We start from the raw sequence: 16919 nt of genomic DNA on the forward strand, positions 1-16919 counted from the left end.
CTCACTACTAGTGACATTAGTTTCATTGGTTCTCTATCTCACATGAGGTACTGCTTCATCCAACCAACTGAGGACAACACTGCTTCAGATGCTACAGTTTTTGCTACATATGCCGCTCGTCATCCCCACAGTCATCAGCGCCATTATCACACTCATCCCCTTCCTCACCAACTCTCCCTGTTGTACACAATCCTCCACTATCACCTTGCCATTAAACATGCAGTTATCTGCACATCCTGGCATCAATCAGAGTACAGAAGAACAGATAACTTCCGTCCAAGAGGTGGACGTAAGTATAATATTAAAACAAACACAAAACGTAATCAAAGCAGTGTAATGAGGTGGTCAGGGTACTGGACTTACACATTTTCAGTTTTCAGGTCCAATTTGTAACTTTTAAGACTTCAAAATTTACAAAAATATCCACTGACTTAACCGTAAAAAGAGGTCTTTGAGCAAGTTTTGAATAAGAGACAAAAATACATCTAAAGTTTGAAGAAAATAGTTCCAGGGAATCTCAGTCCTTGGTTCCTTCAGTGATGATTGGTGTGCCTCATCTCAGGCCTCACAAATACATGCAAACCACATTTTCCTCTTCTTCCTTATTTAGTTGAAACCAGAAGATATCTTGCAACATAGCAGGAAGCAATGCAGATGGTAAGTTCTCTGTACACTATACATTGTTCAATTCATGCACAAATACATGTAAGTAATGATGAAATGATGCACCCCAGAAAGGAAAGGCTAAAAATAAAAAAATAAGACCAAAAAAGCATCAAACAAAAAACACTGTTCATAATCGATTAATCATATAATAATGAGGAATTAAAATTCCCACACATTTTTTTTTTCAGGTTCTGATATTAGTTTTATAACAATACCAGAGAGCGATGAGGATGGTTAGTAAAGTAAACTGTAGGCTGTAGTAGTAATGAAAAGCATATTGCACTGTCTTGTCCAAGATGCATACATGAAGATCAAAAGACATGTGAAGCACTGATCAAACAGTTGTTATGATCTTTACACATTTACTGTTGAAGGTATTAATGTAGTGTTGAGTAGTAACCTCCAATCATTGCACTCACTACTGCACATTTTGTCTTTGACAGATACTGACCTGTTGCACAATGACGTGGTTGTAAACCCACCTCCTCCAGGTAAATATTGAGTATTGATTGATGTTCTCAAGTAAGGGGGGGGGGGGGGGGGGGGGGGAGAGGGGGAGGAGGGGGAGGGGGTGGTGGGGCAGTTCCCTTCTTACTGTGGAATAAGGGTGGGACCTTTGAACTTTTGTTTCACAGAATTACCTGAAATCACATCAAACACACCAGGCAGCACAACTAGCACCCATTTTCCAAAAGCGAGCTCAACAGGAACACACCCAAACTTTAAAGTGACCTAATATACAACGGTACTTTCTCAATATTTCAAATCTTGTTTTAAGACAACACGCTTCTCAAGCCTTTTGACTGACGTAACAGGCAAGATAGCTTAATCCGGGTTTTACGTCCCAAACTACACCCAAATGTTTGACTGACAGGAAAGGGGGTATATATAAGAGCTATAAAATTGACCCAACCCATTTGTGGACACAAAATTTAATGGATATTAGGAATTATTGCAAATATTGAAATTATATCTACATCCATACCGAAATGTGACGTTAGTAAGTTAATTATCAATGTAGTGATGCAGTTTTCACAAGTGCAAAGACAAAGACCACCATTCAATCTGCTGGAACTACATCAACAATCACAAGAGCCACAAATGTGATTTCACAAAGTTCAGGTAATTAATGACAAAAAGTTAATGAAACTAATAAATTTACAAAGTGATAAACAGTAATCCCCAACACAAAGTTGCAATTTTGAAGGATCCTGCAGCACAATTATATACTATGCTAAGTGATGTGCCATTATTGTAAATAATGACATATATGTTTTTATGTCATAATTAATGCAAGCGAGAAGAGACAGACTCCCCTACACTATGGTGACATCAAGCACACAAGCCTTAGCCACAAACGTAACTTCACAGGGTGCAGGTAAAGTCTTGCTGATTACAATGTACAACATGTATGTTTGTTACTCAGTATCTAGCAGACACTCCATAGCATATCGTGTTGACTCGAAAAATACATACACTGTTCTTCATTAATTTCCTTTTAATGTTCCTTGTGCCTTTTAGGGTTTGCTGGAGCACCATTTCATGGAGATGGAATGCAAGGTTAATTCATGATTGGATTCATCGGCATGCTTACTCCCTCACTACTGATTTTCTCTTTTTTCTACTTCTCCTTTTTAAAGTTACTGATACATGTAGCTACCACATCAAACCCACCTTACCCAAAACAGTGGGTTATTGCAATTCAAGTATCTTATAGTTGGAATTCAACAACGATGAGCACACAATAATATAATCAATATTGTCATTATTTCACATCGAATGCTGGAAAATCCTCCTCAAGCAAAAACGATTTTGTTTTTGGATTTCCTGTTTGAGTTATCAAGCATCACTACTGATTTCAAATGTATAAACAACTGAGTGGTCAAAATACAACAAGTTAATACAGCATGTATCCTCCCTTCTTTCAAGATGTTTCTTTCAAATGAGTAGATTTCAAACACTATACTATTTGACTTACAATCTTTTCATCCTCTTAGTCAATTCACCAGACCACAGTACTTCTTGAATATGTTTTTCTTCAGCAAACACTAACTGAAATTAAAATCTATATTTTAAAAATCATTTCAGTCGGCACAATAAAAGAAGACTTGTTTCCATATGGATTAGGAGGTAGGTATGTAATCTGTAAGTATAACTTGCACAACAATTTTAAGTAGCCCAACCACACCTATTTGAAAAATCACTGGGTAAAGTTGCAAGTTGTGACCCTGAGTAAATCGAACAAATGCAGAGTATGCTATCAAATAATATCCACAGGAACATTTAGCATGGAAAGCAGAAGCGATGAGACAAACAGGTGTGAACGTCTCCTGCAGGGTTCATGTGCAGAAGAAAACACTTTCATGGTGCCTTTGTTGACCACTCCTTTGAAGAGGTGACTGACATTTCAAAAACTTCGTTTTAGTTGAAAACAAGCATCACCAATCTATATAATTATACTTTGCCACCATGTGCCTACTATTGGCAACATTTGATTTGTGAGTTCAATCACAAAATAATTTTTTCATGAAAACAAATGAAATAAATTGTTCCCTTGACATGAGGCATTTGGAAAGGCAGATAAATAATGTGGTCCACTTTCAAACAAGAACTGTATGGAGGGGTTTAAATAGAAGCCAGCTGCCAGGGGTTCAGCTCCATAAACACCATAAGCAAATAGGACTGTAAGACACCCAGCTTTTTGCCATGGCAGACCACTATAGTAGTGTTATTACCTTTGATTTACCACCTGCTCACTTAAAATCTTAACCTGTATATATACACTGGTTGACCTCATCTTAGAATGTAGCATTTCCCTTTCGAAAGATATGCTGGCAGGCGTATGAAGATCAGAGGGCAGTAGTCGCTGTCCTCCTTAATCCTTCTAGTCGGAGCCAATTTCAAGCCAACATGCTAAGGTACATTGTACAAGATTTTATTATATCTACACTACATGTTTAACCTTGAAAGGTTGTCGGTAAACTATTATAGGTATGCAGAACATTTGAACAGGCTTTTACTTTAGGTACGTACTAAATACTTGTTGTAGATACAGATAACGTATATAAAAGGAAAAAGAATGAGAACAATACCTAACCAAAATACAATATTTAAAATACTGTATCCAGTACACAGACACATACCCAACATTTTAGACAAGAAAACAGAAATAAGGGGAAATCATAATAACCTAACAATTATTTAATACAACTTACTCCCAATTTTCAGTGTGCTTCAAAATGTACAAGAAAATAGTAGTCGAGAAGACTGGTTTTTTGGGCTGCGGAAACTACTTCTGAAAATGGAAAAAAAGGCAAGTAAAGCAAGTACAACATTTTTGCTAGTATTGTCTAAGTTGTTTACTACATGTATCAATTCTTGACTTGGTCATTTTCCACCTTAGTGCTCGAGAAATATGGAAATGGCTGCGAAGACCAAATAATATTTTTGGTGCCATCCACCCAACAAACCCCAGTTTTTGTTGATCGCATTGAAGGTATGTATATAAATATTCTAACTAGCCTTAAACGTGCACAAGATTTTCAAGAAATATATAGAATTACTATAGAATTAATCTCAATGTAGCTTGATGACCATTCCACTAAAAGAAAGATACAAAATTAAATGACTGTGTTAGGAAATTGTTGCTTAAAGACCATATTGTTTACTGCAGGTCCTGTCCTCAATGACTTTGATCAAACAAGATTGTGTGATAAAATTAAAGCTATGATTCATGGCCTCAGTATGGAAAGGTGAGTCTGCATGGGATTTCTCATATATATACAGAGCACAAAGTAACTGTAAAAGCTGTATTCAGTAGTCACCCTTGGCGATTGGCCATGCGACTGCTTACTGTAGGTTGTAGGCTGTAAGTACTAATCAGATACAACGAGATGAACTCTTTTGCCTACTTTAAGGGTCTAGTTGTTTTAGTATCACCCAACTAGTCGGACAGAAAAGGCAACAATAAAGTTGGCAAATGCAGATAGAAAATATATTTATATGGGAATGAAACGAAAGAAAGTGTCCTACTTTTCGCTACTCAAGGACTATTACTAATAGTCCTCCAGTAGTGTAACCAATTAAAATGCAGGATTTGCGTTAGTCCACTAGTTGGGTGATACTAATAAACAGGTTTTTTTTCCCTCTGTATCTTCCTCAAAATTCCATCAGTCTCTAAAGTGCTACTATGATCAAAAAATCATTTTCTTCTTTTCTTCAGATTTTGATTTGATTTTTGTTCCCTGACTGATTGGCAAAATTTTGAGCTTCGATTTTGATCCAAAGGCAGTTTATTTTGAGTGTAAGGTTTGGATTTCATGCTCCACCATTATTCACGTTCAAAAGTGATCGATTGGACCTCAGGGGGTTGGATCTAGGGAAATGTGACGTAATTTACTCACTAGATTTAAATTTCAGCATGTAAATGCAAATTATTATATATGCAAAACACAAGTTTAAAATTCTGAAAGCCTGAACCTCCTCCTGCATTTTAATTCAGCCGCATACGCATGCATTGCATTCTTAAACCAGCAAGTCTATGACTTCATTTTCTCCTCGATCCAGCTCTCTCAAGATTTTAAAGTTAGTAACGGTGGAGCAATAAATAACAAAATTCCGGTTAAAATAAACAGGTGTCTTTTTAAAATAAGAACTTAAAACTTGGGTCACTTACATGTAGTGTTAAGTCCACATAGTTTTGAAATCCAAAGAAAACGAAGAAAAAAGATTTTTAAGTTAGTAATGGTGGAGGAATAAATAACAAAGTCCCAGTTAAAATAAACAGGTGTCTTTTTAAAATAAGAATTTTAAACTTGGGTCACTTAGTGTTAAGTGACCTTTAATTAACACTTAGTGTTAAGTTAACTATGTTGAGTTAACATAGTTTTGAAATTCAAAGAAAAAGAAGAATTGTTTTTCTGGTCGTAGTGGCACTTTAAAGAAATAGCAACAACAAGAAAGTAATTTCAATCTATTATTTTTCCTTGAGAACAAAATTAATACAGTGTAAATAAGACAGTGATAATTATTATGTCTCTGTAGTTTGATCTCACAAATGAAACAGCATACAAATGCAAGGCTGAGAATGTTCTGCTCTTTCCTAACAACTTACCTAACCTGCAATCATGCTCAATTTAGGATTGCTCCTATGTTCTCATATGATTACCTATACTTATTAACCCAAAAAATGATAAATAAGGTAAGAAAGGGAGATGTTTAAAATCTACAGGAAGCGACGTGACCAATGGAGAGAGCTGCGCAGACAGCAAGAAAATGAATTACAACAGATGACCTCTGGAAATGACCACCCGTTGGGCATTGTGGACGACAATCCTGCCGCTAACAGTGAATGCCAAGCCATCATCCAAACAAAAGTTAGCATACAGGACTTTCTAGGCTTTTTAAAAATTTATAAACCTGTAGTTTCTGATACGAATATGTTCATTCCTTCCCAAACTTTCTGCTATAAGGATCAAAAGAGCTTCATAGTTTAGCTGCCAGAAAAGCTGTTACAGGTTATTGATGGCAAATGATTTTCCCACCCAACCAGATTACCGCCAATTTTGAAAATGCAAGCAACTCTAGGTAAATTTGAAAATTCAATGTCTCCACCCTGGTTGTCATGGTAAATTTAATGGTGGTGAAGAATCTAATCATACATGTATGATCCATACATGTATGCACACTGTGTTCTCTCATGAATCAAGGCGTATATTTTTAATTCTCACACTTGTAATCTTGATGGTAAAATAATATTTCACCGACTGAAAGAGATGCTACAATCATTCTAGAGCAATACTTAATAAAGAACTTTTTAATTTCATAGATACAATATGGTGGCTGTTTGCAGAGCTTGCAAAAAAAATATTTATAATATCTGATTAAAGAAAAAGACAGCAATACAGTAACAAAAAATGATCAAAAGAATATGTCAAATAAGAAGTTCCAAGGATTTTCAAATAATAGTCTTCAAAACGAACAAGTAAAGCACATATCCAAACAGTGATGATTCCAAATTGATAACCACTCATTTTCAAAATTCTTCGTTTTAAATAACAAGTTTTAACTGAGTGAACCAAACTGAATTTGTCCAGCTACCATAATGTTCACATAATTTTGGAATTTTACAGGTGCAACAAAAGGATATTACTACTGTAAAAGAAACGACTCATTCGACGGTATGTAAGCATTGCTGAATTACCGGAAACAGTCTGCAATACTAAGTGTTACAGGGCTCAATAATTATTATAATTATCAAGAATGTTCTTTGAAGGTGATTGGAACTGTCTACAAATTTTGCAAAGGTCGTGTGTCACGCAAAGTGTTGTACTCTCGGAGTTTTCGAGAACTGCAAGACTCCTGCCTAACGGTCACTCGGTCGCCTGGGGAACCTTATTTGCGAGCGCGGGCAACCAAATTTCTAAACGGGGGCCTAACTTATCTCAAGGTGCTTTATCCTCACTTTTAATTAAATAATTCTGGGCTCTTGAAAAAATGACTTGGGCTACTAACTTTTAATATTGGAAAAATTTTCTTTCATAGCAGCCTTGAACTGACATATCCGAACAGTGATGATTCCAAATTGATAACCACTCATTTTCAAAATTCTTCGTTTTAAATAACAAGTTTTAAGTGAGGGTAGAGCAGTGTACCAAATTTAATTTGTCCAGCTACCATAATGTTCACATAATTTTGGAATTTTACAGGTGCAACAAAAGGATATTACTACTTTAAAAGAAACGACGCATTCGAAGGTATGTAAGCATTGCTGAATTACCGGAAACAGTCTGCAATTCAGTGTTACAGGGCTCAATAATTATTATAATTATCGAGAATGTTCTTTGAAAGTTATCGGAACTGTCTAGAAATTTTGCAAAGGTCGTGTGTCATGCAAAGTGTTGTACTCTAGGAGTTTTCGAGAACTGCAAGACTCCTGCCTAATGGTCACTTGGTCGCCTGGGGAACCTTATTTGCGAGCGTGGGCAACCAAATTTCGAAATAAATTTTTTAATTAATTAATTTTTTAATTAATTAATTCTTGGCTCTTGAAAAAATGACTTGGGCTACTAACTTTTAATGTTGGAAGCCCGAAGAGCTGCGGAAAAGTCTTCTTTCGTAGCAGCCTTGAACTGCCATAAGTTTTTAAAAAATAAATTTTTCGTAACAACAGTAAATAGCTACTTTTAGAAACATCAAGGCTCGCTTTGGATAGCTACATAAGTGGCTCTCTAGTCGGCTGTTGTGGTTGTTCAGGACTTTGTCTCCTATGTGTAATTTCAAATCAATATTGTGTGACAAGTGACAAGTGACAAGTGAAGGGATTTCCTGGTACATGTGTGACTGCTATCATCAAGATTGGTTTATGTGGTTCATGATACTGTGGAAAGAGTCCTCAAGAGATTTTGACAGAGAAAGGGAAAGTGCTTTGCCTGCAGTGGTCAGATTTTTTAAGCATACAGAACTACTGTATTGTGGTGATTGTAGTGAGATTCTAATAAGAGCAGTTGCTCCCATTACTGAAGATTAACTAAGTTGTCTTTGTTAGGAATAGCAGAGTAGTTGAATATCTTTCTGCAGTTAACTTGATTACCATAACAAACGAATTAGACCTCAATATAATCTACAAACTTGGCTTCCAGCTATTTACTATTTCAAACTACTTGAAATAATGTTAAGTCAAATTTCTGTTTTATTATTTACCACCAGGAACCTTTGGAAGATAAAAGTGAAGAGGTAATCATACAACCGGCTGTCAAAATTTTTTTTTAATTTTTAAAGCTACACATTGTTTCCTGTTCTTAATTAAGGAACATCTGGTTGTGAAGCTAATGAGGTTGTCATGACTTACATGTACATGTAGGAATCAGAAATTCTTGTTGTTGTCACGACCTCCATTAGCTTCACAACCTGATGTTGTCTACAAAATCCCCTGTGGCAGTTGCTCTTGGAATTACAAGTTTCACTAGTTTCTTACAAAAGACTTAGTGTTCAACACAGTCACTAAAATTAAGCTCTTGATCAACATAGACTCCAAGTATTTTATGACGTGTGGTACATGTATTATCTGAAACTTCCTTATGATTGGTTTAACTCTCATCTAATCGACATTGGAAACACTACATGTAATCTTAGTGCGTTGCCTAGGCCCATTTTACAAACATAGATTTTGTCTTATCGGTACGGAATATGAAATGATCATTACTAGACCGGACCTCGAGTTCTATAAAACAATAAAACTACCTCTTACAGTACTATTCTCCACACAAATTCCAAGATTCAGTCATGTACATGTACTGTACATTCTATGTTATTTTGTAAGATAAACATCAGAAGGCAGCGACACCTAAGACTGCTTGCAGAACCAAAGGATGGGGTTCAACTACGAGTGAGATTGAACAACATAGAGGAGCCAATAACAAGATACTTTTCTAGGAATGCTTTGTACCAGGTGAAAATGAAGCAAACATTATGGATACATTAAGTACCAGTACATTTCAGGATAATAATTATTGATTGTTTATTTTAATTAAAATTTATGTCTCTTTCCACTATTTTGCAGGAGGTATATGACTGGGTTGGGTCAATGGAAAAGGCTCCTCTCTACTTTACCCTTCACACACAAGGAAAACTGATTAAACATGCAGATGAAGTAGAAGGAAATTCTGTTGTTCATGTCACTGAAAGGGTACTTACATATAGCATCATACGAATTAATATGGACAAATGAAACTATTACACAAATGATGGTAGCCCAAGTATTACTGTTGCTTTCATGAACATAAATTACCTGAAGTGAATTAAATCATGATCCTCAATATGTCAATCTGTCAGCCTTGTTGACTGTTCAACCACTTTCCTTCACCAAATATTACAAGGAAGACAAATGTACTCGAAAGCATCATACGTCATAACAACAGGCTTGCAAACTGGAAGAAAGGAAACAAACAAAAAAGACATGTTTGAAGAAATGCATGAATTCAGTACAGCATCTTTTCACCACATTTAAGAATTCGCTATTATACAGTATTTGACAAATACTGAATTGTGGAGACAAGTTGTTGTCCAATTATGCCAGTTGCCATTCTCCTTTAAGTAGCATTTGCATCAGTTTAATTTTAGAGAATCACGTACTTATGCAAAAAATAACCGTAACTTTTGCAACCTTGACGTTTGTCGTTGGGATAACATAATATATAAATACATCTATAGTTATAGTTAAATAATATGTTTACCACTGCTCACAACTACTATCATTATTAGTACCCTGTCAACTCTTACACCCTTTCATTTTACTACTTCATAGGAGGCAGGACAAGTTGCGATGTTACTTGGTTCTGAGGTAAGGGAAGTACCCTACCCTAAAAAGCATTTTAATTGACCAAAATGTATAAATTGCAGGCAGCAAATAATCCGCCTATCTCCACCTAACAGAAGATATGATGAAGGCCAAAATAACATCAAATCAGCTGACATTCATTCATCAGTGTAGATATCCATTGCATCAACAAATTTTGCGCTGAATGTTATCTACATGTATGAAATGAGACGAAGTGTAAAAAAACCCTTACTTCAACATATCCAGTACACTCAAGTAAACTCATTACCAGTAAGAGGGCATCTTTTCAAAATATGGGGATATTTGCTATATCTTGCTATATACACGTACATGTACATATAGCAATTATTGATTTCTTAAGGACGTACATAATCTTGCAGCTAAATGTAAACTAGTCACTAAATATAATCAGTGGTTCCCAAACCAAAGAATTGCTCTTTCGGGCACCCGGGAAGGAAGCTTTTTTGAGCATCAACATTTCTGATACACTAACATCACCAGTTCCCTTGGCAACAAAGCCTTTGGAGGAATCAACACTTGGGACATTAACATCACCAGTTCCCTTGGCGACGAAGCCTTTCGAGGAATCGACACTTGGGACAATAACATCAACATTTCCCTTGGCGACGAAGCCTTTCGAGGAATCGACACTTGGGACAATAACATCAACATTTCCCTTGGCGACGAAGCCTTTCGAGGAATCGACACTTGGGACACTAACATCACTCGTTCCCTTGGCGACGAAGCCTTTCGAGGAATCGACACTTGGGACACTAACATCACTAATTCCCTTGGCGACGAAGCCTTTCGAGGAATCGACACTTGGGAAACTAACATCACTCGTTCCCTTGGCGACGAAGCCTTTCGAGGAATCGACACTTGGGACACTAACATCACTAATTCCCTTGGCGACGAAGCCTTTCGAGGAATCGACACTTGGGACACTAACATCACTCGTTCCCTTGGCGACGAAGCCTTTCGAGGAATCGACACTTGGGACACTAACATCACTAGTTCCCTTGGCGACGAAGCCTTTCGAGGAATCGACACTTGGGACACTAACATCACTCGTTCCCTTGGCGACGAAGCCTTTCGAGGAATCGACACTTGGGACACTAACATCACTCGTTCCCTTGGCGACGAAGCCTTTCGAGGAATCGACACTTGGGACACTAACATCACTAGTTCCCTTGGCGACGAAGCCTTTCGAGGAATCGACACTTGGGACACTAACATCACTCGTTCCCTTGGCGACGAAGCCTTTCGAGGAATCGACACTTGGGAAACTAACATCAACATTTCCCTTGGGGATGAAGCCTTTCCAGGAATCGACATTTGGGACACTAACATCACTCGTTCCCTTGGCGACGACGCCCTTTGGGGCATCAACACTTGGGAGAGTTCCTGAAGTAACAAGTCCTTTGAGAGTATCAACACTTGGATCTAAAATAATAGTAGTCTGTTTTGATAATAATTGGGATGAGGGTCTCTTGGGCTTGGGCTTGGACACTTAAGGTACACACCAGTTCCCTTTGGCGACAAGGCCTGGTGAGTAATCAGCACTTGGGACATGTGAATCACTAGTTTCCTTGGCACCAAGTTCCTTTCGTGGATAGGGTCTCAGAAAAAAACCTACATTGCTACTTCCATTGGCCACAAGGTCATTCTGGCCATCAAGACTTATTTTATTACTCCTAACAATATCCCAAAATGAACATTTTAATACCCACTTTTCAACTAAAAATACATACCGTAATTTCATTTGGGGTAGGATACTTCCCTTACGTTTTTTCATTGCAGGTTTCATTCAGAGGAAATTTTGAAGGGTCAAAAGAATTACATGCTACAATGACTGGTGAGTGCATGTTATTATTATTATTATTATTATTATTATTATTATTATTATTATTATTATTAATTATTGATCTCTGGAAAAATATGTTGAAGTCTCTTTTTTTTATTTATTGATTTCTTTATTTATTTATTTAAATTAAAAATAAATACTTACAAAACAGTATTTCTACTACTTACAGTACACAATACACAGAATACACAAAACACTTAACACTACTTACCGATGTTTATTGAAGTCTCACGTATACATCAAAAGAACACAATTCCACCTGCCTTCAGTGGATCACAAACATTTTCTTCGAATTGTGTCATGTTTGTTTTAACTTTTGACTAATTCCTATTTTGTTGGGCATAGATGATCCCACTAGGAACAGCACATCTGGCAGGAATCAGGAGAGAGAAGGAGAGAAAGAGCTGAAAAAGAGAAAGGACAAGAGAGCAACAGCAGAAAGAAAGAGGGCCAAAAAAGAGAAAGCAGCGAAAAATAGTTGATGGATACAACTAATTGTAAAATAAAATACATCACCTTGAAGTGCACAGTCTTCTGTTAAAAAAAAAAGTAATAAATATTGTTGGTTTAAGTCGGTCACACTAGATTGTAAGAAAAGTAATTAAACTTGTAGTGCAAAGTCTTCTATTTGAAATAAAAATCTTATATTATAGGCAAACATTCTTTCCGTGTATTATTAAAATGTAATGTTTGAAAACTAAGCACTCAAATACATTATCAGTGATGGCATAAATTTGGATATGTGCATGATGGGAAATATCAACAAATAATTTTACAAAAAAAGGGTTCTGCAAAAGGATGATACGGGGGCTGGAGAATCTGAGAGCCCTGCGAATTTCACATGTAAGCCTAAGCACCCATTTCAAGTAGTGCTGATAAACAGTTATAAGTCTAAGCACCTATTTTAAAACGGTTAGCATTCAATAACTGTGTGACTTGCAATCATGGCCCGCATGGCTCGCAGTCATAACTTGGGACACTAACTCGCACATTGTCCTAACTCGATGATAAGTACAAATGATCATACTATTTTATATGGTCTCGGGTACCCAAGACAACCCTCCTTCCCAAGACAACTTTATCGAGCATTTATATGAGAATTGCGTGAACGAGACGAAGTTGGCCCTACTTGATAATGCATACATTTTACGACTCATCTTTAAAAAAATAAGCATCATCATTTGCCCTTCTTTGTAGTTCGTCTTTTGTTAAGTATAGTTGTGTCTGCACATTCAGAAGCTAAGATGGACTGATAATCTCAACTGAGCAGTAATGTGTAGTTTAACTAAAATGTATGTTTTTAAATTGACAGTTTCCGTTGGCTGCGGTGAGAATTTTGGCGGGAAAAACCTTTTCATTCGAACGCGAATGCTAGCAACATGTATAAGGTCTCAAGTTGTTGCTTCTGTGATTGCGCATTTAAGATTTTGCTGTGTCTCGGGTAGTCGAGCCAAACTGTTTACATGCGAAAAAGTTGAATCGCCTGCCAGGGTTATTCGGACCTGCGGAGGCGAGACAACTCGCCTCCCCGAGTTATCTCGCCCACCCGAGTTGTCTCGCCCTCCAGTAAACGGTTGATAGATGTTTTAAACAAATGAGAGAAAAATTTTCTCGCCCAGGGTAACTCGGGGGAAGGGTTGTCTTGGGTACCCGAGACACAAGATCGTGTTTACCAATAAAAACTTTAAAAATGAAATTTAATACTTATCCATTACTGCCTGAATCTGCTTAATGTGGGGTTTGGTTAAATATTCACAATGAAATTGTTAACATATTTAAAAACAACCCTCTTACCTTTAAAGTCAAAGAGTTCTTTCTTATTCACATCTAAAGGCTATCGCCGTCTTGCGAATTTTACATATTCTCTTCTCTCCTCTCTCGATTTCTTCACTGGCAGCCATTTTGAATGTATAAATATAACTTGTTCCCAGACCTCTCGATAACAACCATTGGTTCATCATGAGTCGTCGGTCCGTGTACGGATTTCGTGTACGGATTTCCATCATAAAGTAATCGTGTACGAATCAACATAATTCTTCCCCCGTTATTACACATTCGTGATATATTGCGGCATCCGTGTACGGATTACTTGTATTCGTATACGAATTACAAACGACGTGTGTATTGGAGTACGGATCACTGGTATTCGTGTACGGATAGCAATGCGAGGTCTTATTGCGGAAGTCGTACTCGGTTACTCAGCAAAGTATAATGATCCATTTTTTTTATGTCGCGTCATATGTTGTCCCACAAATATGTCACGACATTTACGCCACGGGAGTCTTGGAGGTCGCACGTCTGGGACATAAATGATATTTGATACCGGACTGTCAACTCTTAATATTTCACGCGCGAAAAGAGCTTTTTACAGCGAGGTTTTCGATATAACGAACCCTTGATTTAGCGAACAAATTTGGCCGGTCCCCAGAGACTTCGTTAAATCGAGGTTCCACTGTAGCTAGCTAGGCACATGTGTTACCTTTGAAGAATTGCGAAAATTCGATTTTTGCCGGTATTTCAGATTTGATGGACATTGCGGCCGAAGAAAAACATAAAAATGTTATTTTAAGGCCATTAGACAAGATATGACCTGCTTCGAGGCAGGACATCGGCTTTTCTGATCTTTAGGTCCTTCGGACATAGTTATGTCTGGTCGCGACAAAAGGGTCGCACTTGTCGCAGGCTCGCGATGACAGATTTTATGTCCAATGTAAACACCAAAAGCGTTAGTGCGACCCCTGCCTTATCGGGTGTTTCTCGAATCTCCCGTTAATTTCGATCCCGTTATTTTCCCCGATAACTTGCCCGGTAACTTACGGGAGCTTAGGAGCAAAAACAAAATGGCTGCCGAAGACGGACTTTTGTTACGCAGTTTGTCGGCCAAGAACATACCAATGGAGGCCTGTACTGAATCATATGACCGAAACAGAAGTCGTTGAGAGGCATAGGTTGTCAACAGGAAGATTAAATTGGCTGATTGAACGGTGTATTGTAAAGAAGATCGATCTACAGAGACAGCAATTCGCGGAGACTCAGGTATACCAATACAGGCCAATAGTCAAGACGTACCCACCTACTTTCGGTGCCGTAAAACTACAGTTGTTAATATATTAAACTTCGATGGAAATCGGCAATAAAGAAAGCCTTAACTTAACACGGACTGCGTTTTGTTTTGACGTGAGTCAACTTTTTTTCACATCTAGCTAAATTCGCAGCACCCAGAGTCTTAATAGGGAACAACTAGCTGCAGCATTTCCAGCAAAAAACAAGTGACATGTTGTTAAAAAAAAACATACAAATAAATAAATAAATGGGATGCAAACTACTGACAGGGAAAATTTGGAAAGGAGAAGCGATCGACCATCACGTGATATTGAGCAAAAACAAAACACACCCAGCTAAATGCTGTATGTTTGTCTGAAACAGCAAAGAGGAAATTGTCTCCTTGTGTGAGAATGAAACATGCTTGTGTTCGAGAAAAAAGGCATTATTATATGGACTCAAACTCGACAAAACCTATCAATTAATGCTCATCAAACAACAAACTTCTTTGCGTCGTTGTTCCCACGGCGGCCCGCTTTATCTCTGTTTTGTTTTGGTGGTGTTCAAGTATAAATCTTTCAAGCAAATGTGACCGCATTTTACCCTTTAGCTGGCTTTCCCAGAGTGACTGGAGCAATTTATGGCTCTCTCATTCCTATCTGGCGCCCAGACAGTGATGAACATCTCTCTGTTTGCCACAAGGGTTTTCATGCTATTAATGTGATGACAGTGTGCAATGCTTACCTGTCATCTACAAATTTTGTTTGCATATGGCATGGCTCTGTACATGATTCAACTATTTTTAATGCCAGCTACTTGCAAGCATGTATGGAGAGGGTGGAGGAGGCGGGAATGGGTGGCTCCTGGGAGACTGTGGGTATGCAATCAAACCTACAGGTACCAAAAGGCCTATACAAAAAAGAAGAATACCACTGAGAGGGCCTTTGGCCTGTGGAAGACAAGATTTCCCTCCTTGATTACTCAGTGCAAAGCAGCAAATTTCAGCCTGGCCTGCATTACTCAATAGCTTCTACATAACTTAAGCCCAACTTAACTCAAAATATTTTCTTCAACCTCGTTCCCAGGGTCTTCTCGGCTTTCAATATGGCGGTGGGTCTTGAGAAGACCCTGGCACACAGTGAACTAAAAAGATCGCTGATTGGTGCTTTTCTCACATGAGCTCTGATTGGTTTAATGTAGAAAGAAAGATGGCGGCTAGTGGAGGAGAGCCAGAGGAAAAACAGAATTCGTGTTTAAATCATTTTCAAAATTATAGCTGTTCCGCGAGAAACAGCCTCAAATTAACAAGCATAACAGTCAAAAATAATTTGCGGTTTTTTCACGTTGCACGGTGATCTACATCAGGCCTCGATTCCAATGCAAGCTACGTTAGCTTTTCACGACCTCTGACATTAGCTATCGCTCTATATATAGAAGGATATAATGGTGTTTGAAAGACGTAACGGTAATTAAGTGATTTTATTTCGTACGTACCTTTACGTTTTGGTTCATTTTGGCGTCTCACAATTGTAATTCCCTGACGCAAGTATTGTTACTGTTGTTCAGTGTTTGCACCATGTCAGATTGTGTTACAAATTATAAAATTGTGCAACAGGGTTCATCGATTATTGATGTGGTTGATTTAGCAGTTGTATGTGGCGCTGTTGACTCGTGTGACAGCTGCAACGAAGGCGGGTCTGTTAAATACAGGTCAAGACTAGAGGTCGCTGCTCCAATAATCAACAACTAAGCCAAAAGTTTCCCCGAGACCTGAAACAACATTTTTGTTGAGTGATTAGCGCTAGCAGACACTTTTGGTGTTGTTTATTTGTCTGCAGCACGGTGACATGTACACTCACCTGTGGAATGTGACCTGTGTTTTATTTCAATAGACCTGCAGCTGCAGTAATCCATATTCTTTCCCATCCCTTCCACACTCTTCAGCTAGTGGTGCACAGAGAGATCTAGCTCGGTCGGTTTTCATCGTTGCCTTTTACTTTCATTAATAAA

The 16919-nt window shown here is 37.8% G+C and overlaps 1 protein-coding gene and 1 long non-coding RNA gene across 4 annotated transcripts; one reads left to right on the forward strand and one right to left on the reverse strand.

Moving 5' to 3' along the window:
- Window positions 1–320: 320 nt before the first annotated feature.
- On the reverse strand, window positions 321–13779 carry LOC138036343 (uncharacterized). 2 transcript variants are annotated; one of them, XR_011129824.1, is made up of 5 exons: window positions 13662–13779; window positions 12079–12401; window positions 9455–9593; window positions 2645–2718; window positions 321–744 (listed from the first exon to the last, which is right to left on the reverse strand). It is a non-coding gene; the product is annotated as an uncharacterized lncRNA (long non-coding RNA). The 2 variants fall into 2 exon arrangements; XR_011129825.1 differs by lacking the exon at window positions 2645–2718.
- Window positions 614–12525, forward strand: LOC138036342 (uncharacterized). Of its 2 annotated transcripts, XM_068882662.1 has the most exons (21): window positions 614–657; window positions 855–899; window positions 1110–1157; window positions 1688–1788; window positions 1964–2044; window positions 2188–2226; window positions 2755–2796; window positions 2944–3061; window positions 3493–3584; window positions 3895–3978; window positions 4068–4162; window positions 4340–4418; window positions 5897–6041; window positions 6798–6845; window positions 7374–7421; window positions 8374–8400; window positions 8987–9115; window positions 9227–9352; window positions 9971–10006; window positions 11804–11858; window positions 12213–12525. In XM_068882662.1, exons 8-21 carry the CDS (start codon window positions 3008–3010, stop codon window positions 12347–12349), a joined length of 1155 nt encoding a protein of 384 aa, XP_068738763.1. In that variant the 5' UTR covers window positions 614–657; window positions 855–899; window positions 1110–1157; window positions 1688–1788; window positions 1964–2044; window positions 2188–2226; window positions 2755–2796; window positions 2944–3007; the 3' UTR covers window positions 12350–12525. The 2 variants fall into 2 exon arrangements, with proteins under 2 accessions (XP_068738763.1, XP_068738764.1); XM_068882663.1 differs by lacking the exon at window positions 614–657 and having other exon boundaries at window positions 860–899; window positions 3895–3979; window positions 4070–4162.
- Window positions 13780–16919: the final 3140 nt, after the last annotated feature.

The sequence above is a fragment of the Montipora capricornis genome, unplaced genomic scaffold (assembly GCF_036669925.1).
Source record: "Montipora capricornis isolate CH-2021 unplaced genomic scaffold, ASM3666992v2 scaffold_478, whole genome shotgun sequence".
In the NCBI taxonomy this organism is placed as follows: domain Eukaryota; kingdom Metazoa; phylum Cnidaria; class Anthozoa; order Scleractinia; family Acroporidae; genus Montipora; species Montipora capricornis.

Bases quoted from the DNA above. Each gene is read 5' to 3' on its own strand.
- LOC138036342 (XM_068882662.1), top strand. From the start codon at position 3,008: ATGTGCAGAAGAAAACACTTTCATGGTGCCTTTGTTGACCACTCCTTT. The intron at 7,422-8,373 runs GTATGTAAGCAT...ATTTACCACCAG, and splicing joins AAGAAACGACGCATTCGAAG to GAACCTTTGGAAGATAAAAG. The intron at 10,007-11,803 runs GTAAGGGAAGTA...TTTTCATTGCAG, and splicing joins CGATGTTACTTGGTTCTGAG to GTTTCATTCAGAGGAAATTT.